The sequence below is a fragment of the Notolabrus celidotus genome, chromosome 11 (genome assembly GCF_009762535.1).
Source record: "Notolabrus celidotus isolate fNotCel1 chromosome 11, fNotCel1.pri, whole genome shotgun sequence".
Taxonomy (NCBI): Eukaryota; Metazoa; Chordata; class Actinopteri; order Labriformes; family Labridae; genus Notolabrus; species Notolabrus celidotus.
In genome coordinates this window covers 17,725,479-17,749,976 of record NC_048282.1, presented here as the reverse complement: position 1 = coordinate 17,749,976, position 24,498 = coordinate 17,725,479, and the positions used below count along the sequence as shown (strand labels likewise).

Genomic DNA, 24,498 nt, shown 5'->3' with positions numbered 1-24,498 from the left:
CTGCTGAATGATCATCTGGCTTCCAACCCCCGCTGATGCTGAAACTGGCTTCTGATGCCGAGCTGGTCTGGGAGGTACGACTTCTCGCACACACCTGCAAACACATGCACACACACTCACACCCTGCAGAGAGAGTTCATACAGTCATAATTACACTTCTTCTCCAGCTATAGGAAGTGGGGAGGCTGCGGGTGGGGAACAGTGGAAAGGTTCACAGCAGGTGGTGGGGAACAGTAGCACTGAATGGAGCTAGAAATCAACCAACCAAGGGCCACCATGGGGCCTAATTACAGAGTGAACATGACTAATGATGAAGCTGCGCTCTGGTAGTGCTGTGTCCGAAGTGTACAGACCTCAACGCCTTCTCAATCCCAGGTGTAGAAATGTAGCTATACTAGTGTGTTTCAGCCCTCCCACAAGATTTACTAATCAGATATGTTGCTTCGAGCGTGATGGAAAGTCTCTTTGTGGAATATAGGAATATAATTTTGTAGAATATATTTGCTACAGTAGGATTTTCATGGGGTCATAGATTTACATTTGTTTAAACTTTAAACCATTGATTTGGAGGGGCTTTTATGCAGTGGCTGTGTGATGACAGGTAGTTTATTTCCCACTGTTAACTGGGGAATGTTTTGGGTACATGTGGAGTGATTTACAGTGATATCTTAAAGAGCATTTGCAAGAGAGAGGCAATCATTCTGTGCAGTGATCCTGTCCTCTGAGATTTCCCAGGAGCTGCCTGCTGTGACAGATGGGGGTTACCTGCCTTACACATACAAACACACACTACACACACACAAACACATGCTACATGAATGTCCATATATATCCATGGCTGTTTAGATATGAATTATCTGTTTGAGGGGTAGAATTTCTCCACATTTCACTGGGTCGCTCAATCAGGAAAATAATGAAATGGAAATGAGGCTCCCCAGAGAGAGAGCACAGGCTTCCATACTGGCTGCCCAAGTTTGAGGAGCTGTCCAGATGCTGAATGAGCATCAAGCAGTCTTTCAATTAGTAATGGGAGTCAGTGGCTCTGGAGGAACTAATATAACTAGGAGAGAATAAACCATTCATCCGTTGCGTGTGACATGAAAGTTCACCTTCCTTTTTTTGTGTTGTCAACTTTCGGCAGTAATTTTACATCTGGCTGCTTTTTCAATCCGTAACAGCAACTAACCCTCGGATGGTTCTTCTCAACCGGAGTTCACATATTTCTCCAAAAAGACAGTCATATGTAATATTCACGTCCCTTGGTGCTTATTTATTTTTCGGTTAGAGGCTCTTACAACTCATTTGGAGCAGAATAACGATCCGTCCAGCCGCAGATCAATAGCTTGAATCTGCAACGAGTGTCAGTCGCAGCCTCACATGTGGGAGAATGCAGACAGGAGGGGTGGAGTTCACAGCTTTGACTTTTCAAACGCAGCTCTGGCAGAAGAGCTCATTCTTTGCAGGGAAACAGCGGAGTTGGCGCTGATGCGTCCTGGCATGTGATTCCCACTTTGGTCAAATCAATCTCCCCCGCTGTTGCAGCCTCCCATTAAACTTTCCATGCTGTTGCCCGTCCAATGGACAGCACTTAGGAGGTTTGTGTGGACCGTATCAGCTCCTGCTTGCACGCCCGCTGCGCTCCAGCTCTCCTCCATCGTCGGCTCTCCAGGTTCAGAGGGACTCGCGCGGCCCGGGGAGCTGGCTCGGGTCTCCTTCACACATGGAGGGAGACGTTATGGACAAAGTTGAGGCCACGGCACCGGTCTGTGACTTCGACCCTATCAGTGGTAGTATCCCCGCGACCAAAGTGGAGATCACCGTGTCTTGCAGGTAAGTCCACTCCGGTGCTGATGCTGCTGTCTCTGCGTCACGGTTTGTGGAGCTTCGCGCGCTTTGATTGCGTTGAGCAACTTTAATCTGTAACGTGTAACTTCACATTTTGATAAGGGAGACATTTCCTAACAGTCGCCTATAGTGATAATGAAAGAAAGGGAGTTTAACACTTTAAATGATAAAAATTAAGAAAATGTAACAGATAAAACCAGTGCAGAGATCCCACTCTGCGATTAAAGTCCTACACCAACAAGACCTCTTTGTCAAATGTTATAATTTTTGATACTTTTTGTGAGAATTCTGAATACAAAAATACTATTTAAACAGAAATGGAAGAGGACAGCCCACAATAACGAAAGTTGTATTTATGTGCTTGTATTTGTGATTTTTTACGCTTTGATGTTTATTTCGGCAAATTCCCATCTCAGCTGGAGAGTCTCACGGGGTCCACAGTGCTGTGTTTGTGTTTTACGCTCGCTTGTCGCGTGCCACAGGCGATATCGACCGTCTTGGAGTTGGTTGGCGTGCCTGAGAGGTTTCCCCCTGAGGCAGCGTGACATGTGAAGCTGTGTTACCGCTTGACAGCTTCTGAAATGACATCACTTTGAATGAGAAACGAGAGAAAACTATCACCGTTAAATACTCCCGCACTAGTTGTCCATTATATAACAGACACTCTGTCCCCATCTCCAAAACCTCCCCAAATACAATGAAGATGGCAAGTGCCTCAGCTGGAAGGGTGGGGCTGCGCTGGATGCAGGTTGAGTCTCTGTCTGCTGTATGCAGCTGTGAAATACTGTATAGGGGGTTTATGTAGGTCGACCATTACACTTGATACACATTTAATTAACATGTCTCATGGAAATTGGTGTTAAACCTTGGTTTCAGGGCTCCCTGTGCTGTGCTTCATTTCACCATAACCCACAGTGTTTAGCTCCTTGTACCCCCTAGCTGCATCTGTGTAATATGTATGTTAATGCATAGCTATGCAAATGATGTGTTGCCGTGTGCACTGTTGTTGCAACAGTTCCCAGAGAGATTTGAAAATGAATGTAAAGTAAAGCCTCAGGTGAGAGAGATTTATTTACCAAACACTCTGCTGCCACTGTTGTCTTCACTCCTCTGTCATTATCCTTCACAAACATTGCTTTATCCATTTTAAAATTGTGAAATTGTTCAAGAAACCCATTTTCACCATTGTCATGTTGTGATTACAACAAATTAAAAATATTGATTAATTTACTAAATTTCAAAACAGATTTGTTAACCTTAGCGTGCACAGGTTGAAGGGATGGTGCAGCTTTTCAAGGAGGGTGGGCGAGGTTAGAAGATGAGCAGCATTACCCCTTAAATAGATCTATTGTCAGATCTGGTGTTATGTAACAGCAATTATTAATTTTGCTAAAATGTGCCTGGTGCCTGTGGCTGGGGTTCATGAGTAAAAGGTTGACAGATGGAGTTTCTGTTGTGTAAATTTGATAGTTGTGGGGCATTTGAAGTGAGGAGCAGATGGACTTATGTGGTTTCCCCTTTGTTCACACAGAATTATTATTTTTTTCCATCAGACCTTCAAACTTTAAGCCATGCTCTGTGTCGATGCCTCTAGCTGTGTCGATCTGCAGCTCCCTGGTCTGTCATTAATGTCTCTCCAAACAATGAATTGCTCCAGGACACAGTTTGATAGAAAAGAGAAACTCATTCCTGCTCTCAACAGACCTTGAAACACTGTCTGAAAAGATTGCTACAGTCGCCCATGTCTGACCTCTGTGAAGTGCACCAAAGATCAAAAACTGGACCGCTAAAAAGTTGTGAACATAATAGACAGAAATAAACAGCCGAGCATGTAGCAATTTCTTTCACTGATCAGCTATTGTGTATTTGGAGCATCCAACAGAAGCAAAAAAAGAAACAATTGGTGTTACATTGTGGCAGGCACAAGCTCCACAACGCTCTGTAATTGATTTGGTAAGCCTGAAAGCTCTGAGGTTGCAGCGCACATGAAGCTGAATCGCGCTGTGCCGCCCTACAGGCATTCTCATAACCCTGCGCCAATATTGCAGGGAGCTCCCTGACAAACTGGAGGGACTCAAGCAGATAACCGTGTATCAAAACAAATGCATATTGCTGTGATGGCACATTGTTCCCCATCTATGGCTCTGATTGTTTTCTGCTCACAGGTCAGCCAGTGAGCTGTGTTCAGAGTTTGTGCGTGTAAGCTGTGAGGGCTACACTCACACTCGGCACTAAGTTGTCCCTTGGAACTCAAGTGGCCTCTATATGCTGACATCTGCTCTTCAGAGCAAGCCAGTGAGTACAGTTCAGTGGGTTAGGGCCAATGGTCCCATGGTGGCCATGATTCCAGCTCTTACACTGCACTAATAAAGAGTGCACGTTAATTAATATTTTAGCAGCTCTTATGAATATTTCAGAAGTTATGTGGCTTCCTACATTGTGCTTAGATTATTGACAAAGTGTTAAATGTGAATCCTGCTGGATTATAAAATGTGCCTTTTCTATATCTCACCTTACCAGACCGTCTCAGAGTTTCCATGTTCAATGACTTCTGGGAAACCAGGGCTTCCACAGTGAAGAACACTTTTGTTATTCAGTGATTGAAAAAATGTGCACATTGACAAAAATGACCCATTCCCAACAGACATAGGGATGTACAATCATTGAATAGATTAGTTTACAGTGTTTCTCGTGGGTTCATCATAGTAGAAATCCATGAACAGGATGTAAATAATGATTTGTCAATGCAGTGTGAACTGTGTGTGCCTCAGAATGAGGGAGCATTGTTGATAAAATTGACATTCCTGACAAAAGTATACAAATCTTATCAGAACAGAGCAGAGTAAAAGACGTTATTGCTCATGAAAGATTGCATTTTGGCATCTCATTTGTTAGATAGTTACTTTCTTGAGCAAAGAAGTGAAAGAAAGTAAAAGGATATAACGATGAGCCCAGATCTTTACACTGTATCACTGTGAGAGTATGATTTACACTGTAGTCCCACAAAGGAACGTACAAGGACACAGATTGGATTTTATTTTGCTGCTACTTGATAACAGAGCAACAGAGAGCGCATTATTGAAATTTATAGATACTAAGCAAGGTGTCAAAACATGCCACATGAATGTTGTTATAAGTGAAATCAGCTGACAGAGCCACCCTCCTTTTCAGCTGCGATCAGCCTCCCACCTGGCAGCTTGAACATCGGAACTTTATCAGCCCCCATCACCCCGTTTCACCAGGATGAATTCAGTGCATCTGGTGCCCCTCCGGAGCTCGCTGTAACCATTCATCTGATGTGATAGACCGGTTAGAGTAGCACTGCATCCAATCGATGCATTCCATAGCTGGGGGTTCTGAAGCTACCAGGTCCCTCTGCTCCCGAGGGATTCGTTACCTGCTGAAAATCACAAGAGGTCACATGACTGCCAGCATCCTGTGACAAACGCTGGCTGTAGAGGATCCCTGGGTGAATGAGGGCTCTGATTGCTGTTCCCCCGGGTCACTCTGAAAACTTGAGGCATGCTTCTTGATCTGAGCTCTTCCTGTGGCAATCATTGCAACCGAGGGGGGAGGCTTAATGAAATCATCAGGACGATTAGGATGTGTGGCAGCACTGCTCGATCTGTCAAAAACAATTGCTTCAGCAGAGCAATTTGGATTCAAGCTGTGCAACAACCTATTGTTTATTTGAGGGCTTTAATCCAGCTGTTGTTGTAGTGTTAATAGCAGTTGTAGCTCTTGATGTCATTCAGTCTTTGTTACCTATTTAATCAAATCCTGTGCCCCTTTTTTTTTAGGTTTTAACATCCTTTTGTTTTGCGCTGGGAGAATTCAAACTGGGCTAGTTTTCATTGTGCAAGAGCATAAAATATTCATAAAAGATCTCTGGAGTGAGAGAGAAATTTCAATTTGCAGTGTTTCTGCCGTGAAGCTCTTTTCATATCGTGTTCTGGGTTAAGACTGACCTGGGGCGAGCTTGCAGCTTTTATCTTGCAGGATGGCTTATGTGTGTGAGTGATGTGTCGCATCTGTTTTGGGAATCCAGGCTGAGAGACACAAGGGTGCCGAGAGGAGGCAGTTTCTTTTTTTATTTCCTCCAATTTTGGGGATGTTAAGATTGCAGCAGCGGAGCCTCACAGGTCGACGAAGCAGATAATTATGCATGAACCCCTGACACAGTGAAAATGAGTTTAGATCCCAGGCACTTGGCTCATGGTGGTGTCGGTGTTATTAATATATTCTCATTTGGGATCCATGGCAGCAGAGGGGGATCCCATGGAAACACAGTTGTGCTGCCATGTAGGTGGATTATAACGCTCTGCATGTTGCCCGTGTCATCTGAAAGTGTTGATTGGAAAGACAGGAAAAGTAAGGAGTGTAGTGTAGCTATTAGAAAGTAAAGCAGTCCCCTCTGGGCTCAAAAGTATCAAGCTGCCTTTGTCACTATTTTCAGAGGACCTTGAGGGTCAGCAGAGTATGCTATCGGATTTATGTGTTGGGGGACATTTGACCCGATGTCACAGCTTGTCTCGGAAATGTGAAAGCTGGTGGCAGATTTGTAAAAAGCGTGACAGGTTGCTCTGTAAAAATCTCTTCACACTAGTTGCATACAGTATGTTGAAGGTCTCTCACTCGTTGACAGTCATAGCTGTGGGCCTTGACAAACTACTTATTGTCAGCACACTGTCTTATCTGAATTAGAAACGTTTCTGTTAGATAAATTAAATTGGATATGTGAAACTTTAGCCAAAAGGGACATTTTTTCACTGTGGGTGAGAATTTGTGTTTGCCTTTGCTACCAAGCTGTGTGTGGAGTTTAAAAATGTACAAGTATAAATAATATTAGTTCCCACTGTAAGGAAACAGATGTTAACTCTTGAAAGTAAACTCAGCTGTCCGTTAGTCTAGTTTGTTTTCAGTCCATTCTTCTTTTGTATGATAGATAACTAGTGCAGTGTAACATTGTGCATGTGACATCTATGGAGCCAACAAAAGGAGCCTAAAGAAATAAACAAGGTTAAATAACCAATACTAATCTAACTTAACTCCACTCTTATTTAAAAGCTGATTGTGAAAATAAGTTTACAGGACCTTTTAGAATTTGCCTTTAAACTCATCAAACCTCACACTTCAGATTTGGTGTCTGGTTCCAAACTTTAGCTCAATAACTGACTGCTCTCTACTCCTATAAAAGCTGGATTTACATTTGGAACACAGACCATGTTGTGTTATTACTGTACTTGTATCGATTGTGGGGTAATGCTTGTGTCCAGAATGGATTAGGGAAACCACAATGTAGAGGAAAAAGTGGAAGATATTGGAAAACAAATTCTCGACATTGACCAGGCGGTGGCTCCTTTGTAGGCCTTTGCAAACTAGTTATCCATAACATCCCTCTTTAAGGTGTGCAAAGAGGTTTACTTTCATCCTTGTGCAAGCGTTATGTTTTTAGAGAAGCATTTTACCAATCAGCTTAGAAAACAGGTCTAAAAATGCCACTGTTATCTGTCTCCATTCAAGATGTGCATGTTTAGTTGACTAATGCCTTCCACACACCAGAAGACTTTAAACAATCTTTAAAAAGACTTTTAAGAATAACACTTGATACCCTCTTACCTCTAAGAATAATGAGCCTACCAGTCACAGTTTTTAGTCACAGACTGAGATTTTGCAGATGAAGATCTTGCATGGTCACTAACCGTGAGACTGGAAGACTAATTGTTAAACCCTTAATTGTGTTATGGGTTCATCAGGCTGTGAACTGCGTAGGACATTTATTAATTATAGATGTTCCAACGACTTATTTCCAATCTGTTTCAACAGAAGAAAACACACAGAAATAGTCCAAATATGGCACATTTACCAAGAAGAAACACCACCAAGTCTGTGGGTAAACAATGTTGAGTTGGTTTCCCGAGAGTGGTTAACATCAGCAGCTACCAGGTTATGCATCACTCTGGTCGAGAATGTGTATGTATCTAGATCAAAATGCTGCAGAGCCATGTCGCCCTATGAGATGTCACCTCATCTGTGTTTGTTTACATCTGGGTAGCAGAGTATTCCATGTTTTATTGTTTAGAATAAAAGTGCACATCCCTAGTATTAAAAGTCCGGTGAAAAGTTTTCTGTGTGCTATAAGATAATCATACTTCTGAGTATTTACAGTGCAAGTTGGTCTCTGTTAGTTCTTAACAGTGTACAACCACCTACTAGCTGCTATCTGTTGTTTCCTATTGAGACTCAACATGAGGCAATCACCAATTAGAAAGCTCAATTTTTCTATTCCACCCTTAATGATACATTCCTCTAACCCCCACTAACATCAATCAGTGTGTTATTCTCTGTGCTTTGTTATGAAGTCCACCATTGAAATTTCCCCAGCTCTCTCCCCTCTGCACTTGAATGAATTTACCCTTTTCTATCTGTGCTTAATGATCAGTTATTGTCATGTCAAAGCCACAGTATGTATACGTTTAGAATTGTTCTACTGAGCCTTCCAAGTGTACAATATAAAGTGCTCTCTATCTACAGTCTGTGAAGTACATGGTTAATGTGTCCCTGCAAAGATATGTGCAGCATGGGGTTCGTCATGAATCGAGAGATGATGGGAAATTGGCGTGAATTCACAGATGGTGAAGTGCAAAGTGCTCTGCCAGGGTTATAACGGCCATACTGTATAGTATCAGTGGGTGCGTCCCCCCCAGCTTCTCATGAGAAAAAAAAACACCTTTCTCTGCACAAACCTCGAGCTGTTACATCAAGCAATTAGCACTGGAGTTATTCCCTTGTCGGATGTTAGTCACACACCAAAAGCCGATGTGAAACAAGAAGTCAAAGCCTATCTCCATTCTTATTTATTATACTGCCAGAGGAGCAGTTTTATGACTGAGATTCTGTCGGTGCCCATGAGACGGCCCCCTGGGGAGTACTCTGCTGCAGGTACTGTGGACCTGGAGAGATCCCAGGTTGAACAGAAACTGAATAATTAAACAGATGGATGTGAAGAAGACACCTGGTGCCATCAAAGTGAAGGTCAGCAGATGTGTCTTCATGTTACTAATAAAGGGACAGGATTGCATGTAGAGAGAAGCGGATGGGATCTTATAAGATTGTTATCATCTCTGAGCTCAGTCATGCAATGAGGTAACATATTTTGTCAGTTGTCTTAATTTGTTTGTTTAATGTTGCTGTAATGTTGCTTCTTGAAAGCATGTATCAGATGACCTCTCCGTAATGCATATACTTAACAGAGTTTTCATGAATTACAAAAAAATGCCTCTAGGATAAATGAATTGTTCAGTGTGAATAATGGGATTCTTCCAGTCTGCAAAGGGTCATCACTACTTTACGGCAGCATATATCCCCTGTTTGTTTCCTTCGCTCTTTGGCCCCTGAACAGCTGCTTAAGGGTATTTTAGACAAAACGTTGCCCTGCTGACCCTTTGGTGTGTGAGTGGAAAGTGAATGTCTGCCCTCTGTCAAAATACAGAGGGGCCATAGGAAGGGGGAGTAAGTAAAGTGAATCAGTAGCCTTGAAAATTCAAAACACCCTTCACTTTCTCCCCCCAGCCTCCCATTGTTTCTAATGTCATACAGAGACTTTCCTTCCTCTGACCCAGCTGAGAACTTGACTTTCAAGCTTGCATTTGTCGTGTCCTCTTAAGAACCAATGAGGTGGCAGCTCATACTGGAATTGGCCAGCATGCTCCGAGACTATTTAAAAACCCCCTTCCTACTGAATTAGATGCTATTTCTCCTAGGTGCCAATTATGATTTCAACAACTCTAAGAAAGTGCTGGAGAATTAAGGGGCTGCCTGACAATAAGGCTCTGCGGGTGCAGGAATTAATTCCCACGAATCTAAGTTTAATGATCAGCCACATGGACCGGGGAGCTGCTAAAATATCTCCAGGGAGCAGACCAAGTGGCTGCAGATACTCCTAATATGTTCCTTTAAATAAGAGTTTGGCAGCCAGCCACATTTAGAGGTCAAGGCTTGGTCACACTTGGCTTTAGTGGAAACATTTATCAATATTTTAGCCGAATGAAATGCTTTTTTGACATGCTCAGAAAGCAAGAGATATTTCCATTTAGAGCACATGCTTTGATGGGGTAATACTTACTCAGCATGTGCAGATGTTCCTGGTACTGCTTTATTTATTTAAGTGTGCAACCAATTACTGCAAGCTTAATTCACTGATGATTTAACTTCTTAGTTATTACTTTGCTTGGGATGATTACACAGAAAAAGAAAGCTGTTAAAATATTTTAATTGATTTCTCAAGTGAAATGAAATGTAACTTCTTGTTTTGTTTGTTTTAGGTTTTGTATTACACTCAAGACTTGTGCGCATCATGTGGTAGAATATGCAATGCACCAGTGACAAGAGGAGATTATTGCATTCACAGTTTTAATGAAGGTGGGAGATCAAGAGGAATAGGGAAACATACTTTTTTTGTGCCATTTTTTTTCAAGTATTTCAAATTACACGGTCATAATGACAGAGAATGAAACAGGGCCAGTGTGTGAAACTTTGGTTGGAAAGTGGCTTGCTCTAATTACTTTTTTCCTACTTTCAATAAAACTTAGTTGGCATCAGTTTCCAGGATAATGATCTTCTGTTATCCCACTGAGATTTGACATGTGAAGGAGTTAACTTTAGAAATAGGCAGCAACACTTGAGTGAAGGCAGAGGAATTATCTGGGATGTTATTAACCAACCTGTGACACTGTGGTGTGTTCACTGGCACATACACACACACTGTACACTTTTACATTCCAAAACTGGAACTTTATGCACACCTTAGGGGAAAAGGCTAAGATTGAGTGAAAAGGGATGCATATATGTTAATGTTCTATGCCTACCAATTCTTACTAAAATCACTTTTGTTTACACTAAAAAACAAAGAACAGTTCTGACTCTTCAATTGTCTTTTTTCCCCCTCCTGTGCATGCAGTAATGTATTTTTGTGTGCTCATGTTTTCATCCAGACGCTGGGCCTTCAAACTAATCATCCTTACTGGACTAATGTCACAAGTCCATATGTTCATAGTAGAACTGATGTCACTAATACTGTTCCAAATATGCTGTTTGCAGGCAGAATCCTTGGTCTTCTCACTTGAAATACAGTGTATGGGTCATCAAGTGACTTTGTCATAAATTAATTTAGCTCTTGGGTTGTTTCTGGTACATTTTACACTTCTCAAATGTTTGTTGAATCGGCATTGTGGCACTCGCTTTTTTTTTGTTCAAATGTTGGCTGTGGCAACTGCAGTTTTGTATTTCTTCAATACATCTTTGTTGCAATGAAGAACTTTCAGGTAACTTAAGAGATTCATTGTGGTAAACCTCTTGGAATACTTGCTGCACATATTTTACAATCTGCATACGTGTGTCCTGTCCTCCTCTGATACAGTGAAAACATCTACACTGGAGACGCAATCTTTGCTCTTTCGTCAGCTTGTTGCGTCTGCGCTTGTTCCTTTGTTCTGTATGTAATAGTAAATCACATATTGCCACCTTCTGTTTGAAATTGTAAGCTTGTTACCAAGTAAATGAAAGCAACATTTCAGTTGTTTTAACCTGATGAAATTCCCATCCTAATCAGCCCATATTTTATCAGACATACAGTATAATGTGCATACCTAACATCTATATCCATTCTCCTTGGAATAGAGTAAGAGTGAAAGAACCAAAGTGAGTTTCAGCAAATCAAATGAAGGCTTCTTTTTTGGAGTAACACTGAAACAAAAGAGAAACAGTGAGTCTTTTTTGTGCTGCACTCTCTCTTCTGGGCTGAGAAATGGGATTAGGTGATGGACAAGCTAATTGTCAGAGGATAATAGATGCCAAACAGTAAAAGGTGAATACAAAGAGGCAGTTAGTCATGGATGAGTTTGTTATCTCCACTGATAATCACACAGGCAATGTGTCAACTGTTGTCAGGTCAGCCTAAGGCTAACACCCAACAAAGCTACATCTATAACCCCCCCTCCCATATGTGTCTGTGACAGAGGATTTTGTGTCCAGGAATGCCATATTACGCGTACATGAATGATGCCCCGTTGCTTTGATTCAGCCCTGAAATCTCATCTATATTCATTGAAATCCTGAGGTGCCCTAAAGGGACAGGGATTGTTCTGAACTGCAAGCTGGTTATTTATCGATTCTGCTCACTATCAGGAAGCAGGATATAGACATATTTATAGGCTTTAGCACCATACTGATATGCAAATGAGATCATTGCAACCATCTGGAAAAAGTCTCTCATCTGAAATGTTGAATGGAGGGATTGATGTATGCACAAACTTTTGTTTTAAAGGTTATATCTTGTTTTTTTGTGGATCCCGTACAGCGACAGAAAGAGATACTCAAGGCATCGAGTTGTCAGAGAAATCAGAAATGTATCCATTTCCCAGGAAAAACACACCGAATCAAGCTTGGAATGGCTAAAAATAATGTTTGAATGAATATTAATGCTGATTGCGTCTAGAATGAGTCAATGGGCCAATCAGAGCGCTGTGCTGCTTGAAAAGGTGTTTGATGAAGATCAGAGAGAGAGAGAGAGAGAACTGGATAGCCCCTCCACAGTGAGCAATGCTGCGCTTATTTTAAGGTTTGGAGGATTGTAAGTCTCCTGATATGCAATAGTTGCCTGATTTCTTTGACTGGTTCAAACTGAGGGGGGCTGAATGGGACCTAGTCTAATTATCTTGACATGTGTACTCATGGGGATCTGATGTATGCACATACTGTATGTAACACCCTTTGCAGTGACACCAGGATGCTACATGAGATTTGTATCTCACCAAGCCCCTGGCTAAATATGAACCTGTTTTATGTATTGAGAAACACATTGTTGTGAGTGGTAGACTCATAGTGTATGTGCTCCGTGTTGTGGCTTGTTGCTTTTTGCCCTGAGGACAGAGTCAAACAACATGACTCCTCACCTCCTCATTCTGCAGCACTGCTAAGCTGTGATAGAGCTCGATGTGTTAAATGTCACAGTTTCCAGTGTGTTGTCATCCACATATTAAGAGAACTCTAATCTTCCATCCAGTATTACAAATGCTGATGCTGTAGTCACACATTAAAACACCAGAAAGTTCATTCAACGTAAACATTTATAATCATATGTATCAGAGTTAGAGATAAGACAACCAGTTGATTGCATTATTGGTTTTTTTGCAAATGAGTGTGGTCATTTCTAGCTTTCTAATTGAAAATGAGCCTGAGTAACATCCTCAGTAATAATCCACACTAACTTTTAACAGTTAGTCAGAGTCAGTGAGCTCGCAAACAATACAAGGGAAGTGGGAAATCCTGATCTGAGCTGCAATTCCAAAGTGTGGGACTCACAAATGACACAAAGATAGTGCACAGATTGGCATGAAGAGTCATTGTAGAAAAATGCTTAAATGGAAAATGAAAAGATTGATTCTGAATTTGTGTCAGTTTCTTCATTGTGTCTCTGTTTTTAATACTACCACTTTTCCAAAGCTGCTGCAGAGCAAAAAGCATGAAAATGAATGAGACATGAAATAACAAAATCGCCCTTGCAAACACTAACATGATAGTGTTTTTTGGCTCGCAGCTGACAGTGTGAATATTTGCCCGGTAATGGAATTATCTCTTAATGACATCAACAAAAAGATGTTCTTCTTTGTGGTTGAGCTTTTTATTTCTCCAATTTATTTTCCAGCAGTATCTATGAATCTAAAAAAAATCAACAAATGTAATTAAATTTGGTGAAAAACCAGGGTGTAGGCTGAGGTGATGAGTGTTTCATTTTGAGGGGGACGTTTTTTTGCTGTTTCAACCTGAACTGTGCTGAGACACTCATTTTGAAGATCTATCATGTGCATGTATTGAATGCCTTTTTTTTTTCTTTTACTGGTATGATAAAAATGCAACATTTACTCTTACTGAATATGATAAGGGTAAAGAAATATGCAGCCTCAGTGAGGGAAAGTTTGGGATGGTGCCTTTACTTTCATGGGTGCCTCTGCCTCGAGGTCCTCTTCGTCCTTTCATTGAACTCCACTGTGCTGACTTTACTGCACATTGGAAACAAAACTCAAGGACACTGTGGTTCATTTAAAGTTCTATGTTTGCGGATTACCATGCCATTATCTTTTAGCTCTTTGTATGGCCTATTCTGAAATGAAGCTTCTACATATGTATGAAATAGAAAGAGGCTTCCCGACCGTTACACAGCACTAATTTCAAGTGAAATGTATTCTGCCTTTAGAAAAACATTCTACTCTCTTGATACTGACGTACAACTGTTCTCTTCTGTTATAGGAACCTCTTGGACCGAGACACTTTCTCCAAATCTGATCCATGTGAGTTCTCAGTTTTTATATGATGCTAATTTAGCTTTTGTGGTTTATAATACAGTTCATGGACACCTCTTCTCCATGGTGAAGCTTTAGGGCCTATGTCCAGTATGGGCGTATTTTGCTCTCGCAGCACCCACGACTTCAATTTCAAAGTGCTTCTCAACAGCACTTACAGTTGCTAAGTTACCAAAGATGTCCGCAGCACTTCTGCTGCCCTAAGTGGAGACAGTTGAGCCTCTTTCAAAATGCTCTCTTTGGTTTTTATTCAATAGAATTTTACAAAGAAAACATTTTTTTTCATGAAAAATCGTGTTGTGGCATAAGTAGTTACAGCTGACCTCAAAATTATTCCCTTGAAAAAAGGGATGCTTTTAGTTTCTTCTTCGTACAGACCACTTCCTTTGTTGTTGACGAAGAGCACAGTGAGTTCAGCAACAAAAAATAGTATGAACTGCACTGGGTTTGTCTTGAAAATAGGTGCTGCCAATGCAGAAAACACTGTTAGTGTACACAGGCCCTTTTAACTTTTGCTGAGCTTAGCTTTGATTCAGTTTACTCTGCTTTTTTAAATTGTTCCTTCAATAACTGCATATCATTTGCACAGTAATGTGACAACATTTCCTCCCTGAGAGCTACAGAAAGTTCCTTAATGCGTGCAAGGTGTACACACCAGCCTTTGAATACCAATAGGTGTCATTTGGTGAGACACATTGGGTATCTCCATAAAGGCATTTTCTTTGATACTCCCTGAAGAATAGAGGCAGGAGGAGACTTTTAACATAATAGGGAGGAGGTTCAAGCCCTTTGTGTAAATAAGCTACTGGGAAAATATCACACTGGCACTGTTTTGTATTCCCCTGAAGATGAAGCTCAGGATATATGACAGGTCACGTCCTGCCGTTCTCCCGCCTCAGCTTCATTTAAAATCAAAAAGGAATCAGGAGAATCTCACGGTCAAGAAATTGTGTTTTGATTGCATGGCTTAAATAGTGCTCTATGAATCCTCAATCTTGCTTTAAAGCTTTGTTATTTCATGTGGACATCATGCCCAGAATTTAATGCGGCATCATGTAGCAAGACTTTCACTCTGCTGTCAAGGCAGGGAGGATAATTAATGATAAATGTCAGCAAAGAAGGAACAAAACAAACAGAATTCAGAAGCAGGATTCTTGATTGAGATGGTTCAGTAACAATGTGTTCCTCGTCTCTCTCGTCTCTTCTCAGTGGTGGTGTTGTACACGCAGGGTGTGGAGTGTAAACAATGGAGAGAGGTAAGTGATCACAGCCGTAATTCTGTCAACAAAACTCCATCAGTCTGTCTCCTCATCATGACAGCTCATACTATGTTTAAACCCCAACATCCCTAACCCCTCCTTCTCCATCTCAAGGTAAATGCTGTGAGGGCTAATCATTGACATTGATTGACCCTGTGAATATCCATACGCTGTCCAGCACTGTGTTCAGTGTGACTGATGGGCTGATTAAGGTGACAACTACTTGTATCGATAAAGATTTGCCTATGTGACACAGTCCCCTCTGGCTGTTGACAACTCGGCTTTAATTAGGCCAGAGAGCGAGGTCAAATAGAGAAAGGCGGAGATTGTGGCAAGCCAAAGAGGTCCTCTGGGATTACTATTGTACCCCTGTACTCTCAATAGATGGACATACAGAAAAATGTTACATTAAATATTTAAGATGAGTCCTTAACTGAAAAATTAATTCCCCTTTTGATAGAGCTTCTTCTTAAGCGCGGAGTCAAAGATTGAAGCGAGAAGAGTCAGAAATAAACAACACGATCAATACTTTTCATACATGCTGCCTAACAAGAAGACTGATAGTTTTTCACTCTCAAATCCTGTGGGGTTTAATAGGAATGCTCTGTTTATTGACTCCTCAGAGACCTGGGTGTCATGCTGGCACTCCGTGGTGTGACACATCAGATTAAGAAATTGAAAAACACTCTCCACTCTCCGCCTCCACGATGCAAAGGCTACGATCATAATCTTAGAAGAGAGGACAGTTTAACGTGAAGGTTTCAGCCTCACAACACAGGTAGATTACATGAATTTAAAAAATGAATGAGGAAAGATAAATCTTACTTTTAAATGGTAAAGCAACACACATACACACAGTGACCTGCTGTACTTTTGAGGACCGTCACTGGTATATTGTGTTTCCTCACCACAGCCTGCTCAAAACTCAAACCTAAAAACAAGTCCAAAGTTAAAGTACCATCATTTTTGTAAGACAAATGTATGCTTTTTCTTGACACTCAAAGAGTAAAACAATACTACTTACGTGTATAATGCATTCAAAGCCAGACGATGCTTAGCTTAGCATAAAACCTGAAACAGATAGCCGTCAGTATTAACAGATCAAGTGTTAGCCCATCAGCTAGGGATGGGTCATGGTTTTCAAATATTCAAATGTTAATGTATTAAAACAATCAAATAGTTAATGTTACTTTTTTTCTAGTCTTAAAATATTTCTCTCATTAAAAGAATGTACTAATATCATTCAATAAGTTATATTGAGTGGTATGGCTCTGGTCTTGGAGCTCCCTGTCTTTCCACATACCTACTAGGAATGGCAAAGCCTGAGGTAGGGAGAGCACACCTCCCCTCTTTGTCATTTGCAGGGAGAGCAGCAGCAGCAAAGACAGCCAAGGGTACCAAACAGAGCAGGCATCAGTGACAATACCTATGTCTTTGGTAAAATCAGGCACAGCAAGGAGGAGGAGGTGCTGGGTTGGAAGTGGGTTGCAAAGCAGTTTGCAGGGTAAGCAGCAAGAAAAGGCATGCTAAGGCAGCTTAAATAGAATGCCTAATTTATCATTTGCCAATTAGATGTGTGTAATGCTGGCTGACTTTGTGGACTGCCTGAACTAACACTAAGGTAAATGTTTTCAATTGTTTTTACTGGTCCCTGGTTGTAATCCAGTCAAACCACAAGACAGTGGCTGTAGCACATCTGAAAGTCATTTGCTAAGTGCCATTAAATGTCACTTGAAGAAAAAAGCATTAGTACATGTTGCTGGTAAAGTGGGCGCAGCGCATTAATATTTAAAACTGAGAAAAGCCGTCAAAGAGTTCTGTGTGGCCCTTCTTTGAAAAGATAAAACAAAGAGGTAATCAAGTGCAAACTTTGTTGGGTAAAACTAGCATATCAAGACAATATCCATACATATGACAAGGCAGAAACTTTTGTGTCACAGTTCTCTCTCTCTTTATGTCTGCTTGTAGGCGCACTGTGGGGCGTGCCCTTCCTAACCGCCTAAAGCTCCTCTGCTGATGCAACATGTTTCATATTTTTTTCCTCAATTAAACCAAAGAGTAAAATCAAGAAGTCAGAGCTTTATTGGGGTTATTTGTCAGACTAATTCTTGGCCCAGAGCAGTAACATCCTAAAATCTCTTCTTGCTACCTGTCAGCTGTTCAGTGGCTACGTTTACATGAGACTTTTAATTCCTCTTTAATTCAGAATAAAAATTAAATCCTCTTTAAAAAGATTAAAAATGACCATGTAAACACCTAATTCCGAATGAAAATGACCATTCCAAATTAAACTTAAATATGAATTAAGTGGCTGGTTTATTCTGATTTTGAATCTGAATTGAATAATTCCTCGATCATCTATACGTTCATTCCGCTTTAAATAAATTCCGGTCATTCTGCGTATGCTCGTTCCCTTGTCCTGTCGCGATGACGCGTATATATATTCCGCGCTGGCGGGCACATATTCCAGGCTGAGGTAGAGCAGCTGTTGCACTAACCGGCTTTGATTCTCCACAGTACGGTTTTCCGCCTTCCTTCTCCGGTCCTCTATCTCTCTTCTCCTCCTAAGCTGACGAAAGTGAAGCAGTATGTTTGTGTCGAGCTGCTTATTCAAAACTATAATCAAAATCAAAGCGAAAATTGTACTTACTGTGTGGTCTTCCATGTTGTAACCAAAAATGAAAGAAGCAGGAACTGGAGTCTGTTTTCTTCCGGTAAACGTAAATACGTCACGCCCGCCCCTGTCCAATCAGAACCCTTTCCAACCCCCAGACCTTAAACGGAATTGAATAAAGACGAAGACGTGTTTTCCATGTAAACCTCAATTCGGAATGACTATTTCCATGTAAACACGAAGGAGAAAACTTTAATTCCGAATTATTTAATTCTGAATAATTAATTCAGAATTAAAAAAACATCATGTAACCGTGGCCAGTGACAGTAAAACTGTAGTGTATTTCTGTAAATATGTTCTCATATGAAGAATTTAGGACAAATCAACATGTCCTGCTTGCAAACCGTATACTCACTCTCTAGAGAGTTTAAAACTTTGAGAAACTTGTCTTCACAAAGACTGAAGAACAATATTGCACATAAACGTAGAGCCTTGAAATAAATATTGAGAATTATGTGTTGTTTTTGAAACCATGTTTCTTTGGTCATGTCTGTTTGCATTGCGGTTACTTGTTATGTATCTGTGATTGCCATATCTACTAACTGGACTGCACAATGAATTGTTCACATATCTCCCACCAGAGGTAATTAGCACTAGTGATTGACTTAATAATGAATCTGTTGGATGTTTGATCAATTGTTCATTGGATTTCTGATTAAGTGACTGTGCTGAGTGTTTTATTGCTTGTCTTTCTTGCAGTGGTAATCACTCAAAGAAAGTACAACTTGAGCTTGATCCCAGCTTGTTATTTCTACTCATGCATCTTCTAGGAGAGGTCAGCTGGCCTTTACTCAACACAGATCCTACTTCTGTGGCAGCAGCAACACAGTTTAATTCCTTTACTAGAGCCAGAGAGTAGCACACAGATGAAAATTCATATGTTGACAAGCATTAAGTGCGCTTCACTGGCAGGTTGAGCCTCCTACACCTGTCACCTCTGCTTACACTGCCCCACCTCGAGCTGACACACTGTGGGTGCAGCTTGAATGTATCTTCTTGAAAGAGATACAGGCCTGTGTTTCCGGTGCAGTTGACAGCTGGTTTTGTGAGCTGCAGAGTCAAGCTGTGCAGTATTGATAAAGCTAAGCGCCTCTTTTGCCCCTCTGTCATGTTGGGATTTCTTGTTCCTCAGAGACTGGGAATGGTTGATGGGATCACCTTTCACTGCTCCACCAACCGTCTGTAATTCAGTTAATCTTCAGTTGGACAAACTCTCCCTACCGACAGCTTATACATCAAATGCTCATAGATAAACTGGGTTTTGATTCTAGGTAGATGCCTTCATCAGCTCCTCTTCAGACTCTGACTGGTGCCCTCTTGTTGAATATGTTAAAGTGTGGCTGCTGTCAGTCTGTCATACACGCAGTATAAAGTCATAATCTTAAACTCTTTCTTCATGTATTACTGCCACTGCATGACAGGTTTTCCTCATTCTACTGCTTTCACTTTACTGAGCGTCTGACACAATATAACCTCTTTAAATTCAGAACTCTCCTACCTCCCCTCTTCCAGTCAAACTTCTAGACGTTCATCTTTTTAACCAGGATGAGTTTTCTGACATTGACACTCCCAATATATTTTAGTTAGGGTTATTGGAGGGGAAGAAGTGCACACTACAAGGTGAGATACGCTGAGATCAATCACAACAGGGTCTCTTTTTGGGATGGGTGACAGTTAATTGTGGTTCTTTGCATCTTTGGCTTTGCAGGCTGACAGTGTACTTGCCTAGGTAGGAGTAATGTGTGCATTGGGAGATCTGTTATTTCCTCGGGTGGCTGTTCTTTGCTCTTGTACTGATTCTTCCTTTGTTTAGTTTGGTCTGAGACCAAATTGAATAAGCCATCACTCCCCTCCTGCTGCCACATCCAGCTTGTGTCATTGAAATAGACTCCTGCCCGCTCCGTGGAGCTTTCATCTCCTTTGCATATGCTAGAAGGCAGCTAACACACTTTCTGACGTGGATGAAGAAGGAAGAGCTACGCAGCAGTTAAACTTTTATGGGCTTAGACACACTTTTATGTCGAATGTAAGGTTACACTCCAGCAAAACCTTCCCAGACTATCACATGTAACATAGAGTCGCGCTCAGCTGTATGTACATTAGTCCTCGGTGTCCTTGGGTTTAAACACAACTCTAAGCAGCTCTACTGTAATGCCCCGCTTTGAGTCTTACCCCCACCTGATGTAATCACAAAGGTGTGAGCCTGTAATCCTGCTGTTTCATCTCCTCATTAAGCCCTCACACTGCTATTATTAATTCCCTGTGTCAGTTTATGGTAACCCTTTCCACTGCAGATCCTTTATTAATGCAGCTCAGCATCACTGCTCTGACTTTGAATTATTCATTTTGGATACAATTAACGTGCCTGTGCTTGTGCTGGGGGCTGCAACACTTTCTGTGTCTGTTGATTTGTTTATCAGCACATCATCTCATCACAGGGGCTCACTCTATAACACTGATAAATCACTTTTTAGTGTCTGTACTGGCAGTTTCCCATTTTCCTCTTAACACCAGGGAACAGGAGATAGCTCGCCATCTTCCCATCAGTTGTGACAGTTCCTTTCTCTAAAGAAAAATGTGAGAGCTAATAGTTTTCTTTGCCTTTTCCGCTCCTTCTCCACACCCTCAGCCTCTTGTTTTGAAGTGGCTCAGAGAGCAACTGTGGCGTAAATGTGGTATTAATTAAATTAGTGTAATTGGACTCAATAAACTGCTTTCCTCTGGCTTGCTCAACCCCGGCACCAGAAAAAAGTGCAGAAGAAGAGCTGACACTGTGATCACTGACTCCTGTTAATCAAATCTGAGCTTATCCAAAGTCGTGAGTTCACACAGTTGCCGGGGGGAGATGGAGGGGGTGGGTTGAGGTAATAGAGCAGTAGATGTAGTTTCTGTGTGACTGCATGATGTGCTGTCTCAGTGCTCTGCACTCACATCTTCCTCATCTGATTTTTCTCTCTCTCTCTCTCTTGGTGCTGATCTAGTTTGGGAGAACAGAAGTGATAGACAACACGCTAAACCCAGACTTTGTCAGGAAGTACATCCTGGACTACTTCTTTGAGGAGAAGCAGAACCTGCGCTTTGACGTGTGAGTTATCCATTTGATCTGGTTCTCTGAGTACACACACACCACATTCACCCTCCCTCAACCCTATCCTCCATTTCTTCTCTTTGTTCCCTTCACAAAAATTTAAATCTTCTCCCTCATGCACACTCACTCTCCTCATCTATCTTTTCACCCCCCCTGCTTCTTTCCTGTCTCTCATTTTCTCTCACCTTTCTTCTCTACTCTCTCCCTCATCACCAGCTCGGCTCTCTCCTGAGGAATTATTCATTGCCGTAGTCGCTCAATAGTCATTTGTGGAAGGGAGATTGGTATAAGGGTGATAAATATTTCATATAAAGTTTTATCTTTAATCTCCCTGCTGCTAAGCAGAGCAAATGTCTGAAGAACCAAGTCCCATAAAAACGCACAAAGACCTCTTGTCCTCCTCTTCTATCACACATTACTGTCTTCCTTCTCTTGAAAAGGCCAGACTAGTGAGAGGGTCAGGAAGGTGCAGCTTCATTTTTGAGATCTCAGAGAACAGTGTGGGGATCATTTTCTCCACACTCTTCCCTGTTTCCTCAGGGAGAACAGATATGCTTCCAAAAAACTTGCCCCTTTATTCGTCTCCCTTCAAGCATGCGGTCTCTAGTGGACTAGCTTTCTCAGAGCTGCAAGTCTCTGAGGATTTCTCGACACTTAATGAATTCATTTGGCGTATTACTATAATACAACACTGGAACAGCAGCAGAGGAAGTGCATCCCCTCACAATTAGTCTTACTCATTTACATCTCTTCTTTATTACGGAGGTGGGAGCCAGGGCATTCTGAGGTTTAATTACTTTTACATTGAGTTTGACAGGCAGGCGCTTCAGAGTTTCCCCGCTTTGGTTGATGGTTTCAACTTGATCCCTGTGGCAAAGGATGGAAATTACATTAGTAAACTGTAGAATGAGTTCCTTAATTAACCGTCATTATTGCTTACACTTTTTTTTTCTTTACTGGTCTTTCCTTTTTCCCTCCACAACGACCCAGGTGTGTGATTGACAGGCAGAGCATGTCAACGCAGCAGCTGTGTATCTCTTTATGAGCTTCTGTAATAATAAGACCATACAATCATTTCGTCATGTCTTTAACCCGCTGACTTGTGGTTTCTTTGTGATTTCAGATATGACATTGACTCGAAAAGTCCAGATCTTGCAAAGCATGTAAGTAAAGAACCTTTTATCGTAACTTTTTGAGTTCAACATCACATTTTCTCATACAATTCATTTAAATTGTTACAAGTGCATGCCTCCAACATAAAGGTTGTATGCAAACCAACATTAATGGCATCTAAATGCTCAAATGAAATGAATAAATTATACTTGTCCGTTGTTGTTTAAAATACAACTGCTTGGCTTTGTAAATGAGGTATTTTATTCCTCCAGAGCTGAAATAATCAGAGCTTCATTTCCATCTCGCATCTCCTTCTTACCTTTTAAATTAGATGAGAAATGAAGCATTGCACATCATTATCAAAGCCTCTCAACACATTTCCCCGTATGCTCTCTAAAGCTGTTTGCAGTTTGTAATGGTCATTTGCAAGACAGGAGGCATTTTTCAGAGAAGTGCACAGTTACTTAAATGGCTCATTTTTAGAGGAAGACAGCTCTTTATTGTCGAATAAACATTGAGGTTAGCAGTACCATACACAATATGCAGACACATGGAGACATTATTTGCAGTGCTTGGTTTGCATACTACCACATTTTCATCATCAGTAATTCTTCTGTCACTCTGAAGCTTTTATTGTTGTGTTTCTGCATTGTGCAGCATGCTTTGGAAACTGTGAAACTCTTTCTTCTACATTCCTTTCCTTTTTTTTGTGCTTGTTTGCTCTCCTTTTCTATCCCCCCTCTGAGACTCTGTGACTCTTCACCCTTTCCTGTTACCATTCTGTCTAACTGCTCTTTCACATATCTACTTTTGCTCTTCTTTCTTGCACTGTGTTGATGACAGTCTGGTATTTGAGTCGTGTGCCTTCTGTTCCATGATATGCTCTGTTGTGTCACTGCTGCTGCCTGGTATCTCTCTCTTCCTCTTCCTCCTTCTCCACCCTGGAAGCCAACCGACTTTAACGTACGTGTCTGCCTCAGATGTCCTTATTTATAACTGTACTATTTACATAGCATTACTGCACTTCTTACCAACTCTCCTTGTTACCCCCCTGTGATCCACTGGAACGCCCCATCTTTGCCCCAACATTCATCTCTATATCCCAACTTATGCTCCCCCCTGTGGCAGGACTTCCTGGGACAGGTCTACTGCACTCTGGGCGAGATTGTAGGCTCACCTGCTAGTCGCCTGGAGAAACCTCTAGGGTGAGTTTTCATTGACTTTGTTCATTTTCTTATCATTTTACTGGCAAGGAGAAAAGCCATTCAGAGGTAGAGGGAGGCCTTTCTCCACTTAGCCTCTTAGGAAGACAAATAGAGCAGTTCTAACTATGCAAACACAAATTTTCAGATAGTATCAGATAATGAAAACTTAGTGCCGCCTCTCAGCTCATTCAAATGTGACGTTTCTCCTGCAAGATTTCACACGTCCTAGCAAAGATGAGGTGATGATGGATATGTCTGCCTTCTAGAGCCATCTGTATCCTACATTACACTGCAAGATTAGACCCGCGTGCTTGGATGGGGATGGGTAATTGAACACGACCAGGGGCTTCCTCAACACAATTACAGTCATTAGGGAGGCGATCTTGCACGGAGAGTGGGTTTGAGTCAGCATGGGACACATGGCACTATCAGCTCCGCCTTGACGTAAATTGGGAAATATGAAGCCCTGAAGCTGCTGGCACCCAGAGACCTGTTCATATCCCTTTGAGTTATGTGTGTCTTTCGGCGAGGACAAGGGAGGTTTTTTTGACAAACTATGAAGCTTGTGTTTGTTTGTGTAAGACTGTGAAGTGCAGATTTTGTGAAGTACAAGGCGGAGTTAGCCCCAGCAGTGGGGGGCTTGTGTGAACAACAGGGCTTTGGTGTCGACCATGAACCCTGTCAGGGACTGGTGGCTGTGGATTACAGAGCTCGTTGCCCTTCAGTGCTGAATAAGAGGATGAGCAGGATCAAGAGACATTGTGCTGTAAACTAGGCTTTACTCTGCACATCACAGACAGCAGGAGGCTCAGGAGCCCCCAGACATGATGGACCAAAGTATTGATTCTACAGCTTCAGCAGGGCACCTTCATCCCCACTGAGAGTCTACTCTGATGCAACACCCAATTTAGCTGCAGCTGTAGAGGGTGATGACCATGTTAGAGCTGGACTGACA

General features: G+C 41.6%; 1 protein-coding gene across 2 annotated transcripts in view; it reads left to right on the top strand.

The window, feature by feature from the left end:
• The first annotated feature begins 1,333 nt into the window (after nucleotides 1-1,333).
• cpne5a (copine Va) overlaps nucleotides 1,334-24,498 on the top strand; it is an 83,208-nt gene continuing 60,043 nt past the window's right edge. Inside the window, exons 1-7 of one of the 2 annotated variants that reach the window (XM_034696720.1) lie at nucleotides 1,334-1,830; nucleotides 14,152-14,192; nucleotides 15,414-15,460; nucleotides 21,119-21,222; nucleotides 22,349-22,388; nucleotides 23,287-23,301; nucleotides 23,467-23,543. In XM_034696720.1, the coding sequence (XP_034552611.1) occupies nucleotides 1,721-1,830; nucleotides 14,152-14,192; nucleotides 15,414-15,460; nucleotides 21,119-21,222; nucleotides 22,349-22,388; nucleotides 23,287-23,301; nucleotides 23,467-23,543 (434 nt within the window). In that variant the 5' untranslated portion in view covers nucleotides 1,334-1,720. The remainder of the gene's footprint in view (nucleotides 1,831-14,151; nucleotides 14,193-15,413; nucleotides 15,461-21,118; nucleotides 21,223-22,348; nucleotides 22,389-23,286; nucleotides 23,302-23,466; nucleotides 23,544-24,498) is intronic. The other variant, XM_034696721.1, reaches the window with a different exon arrangement.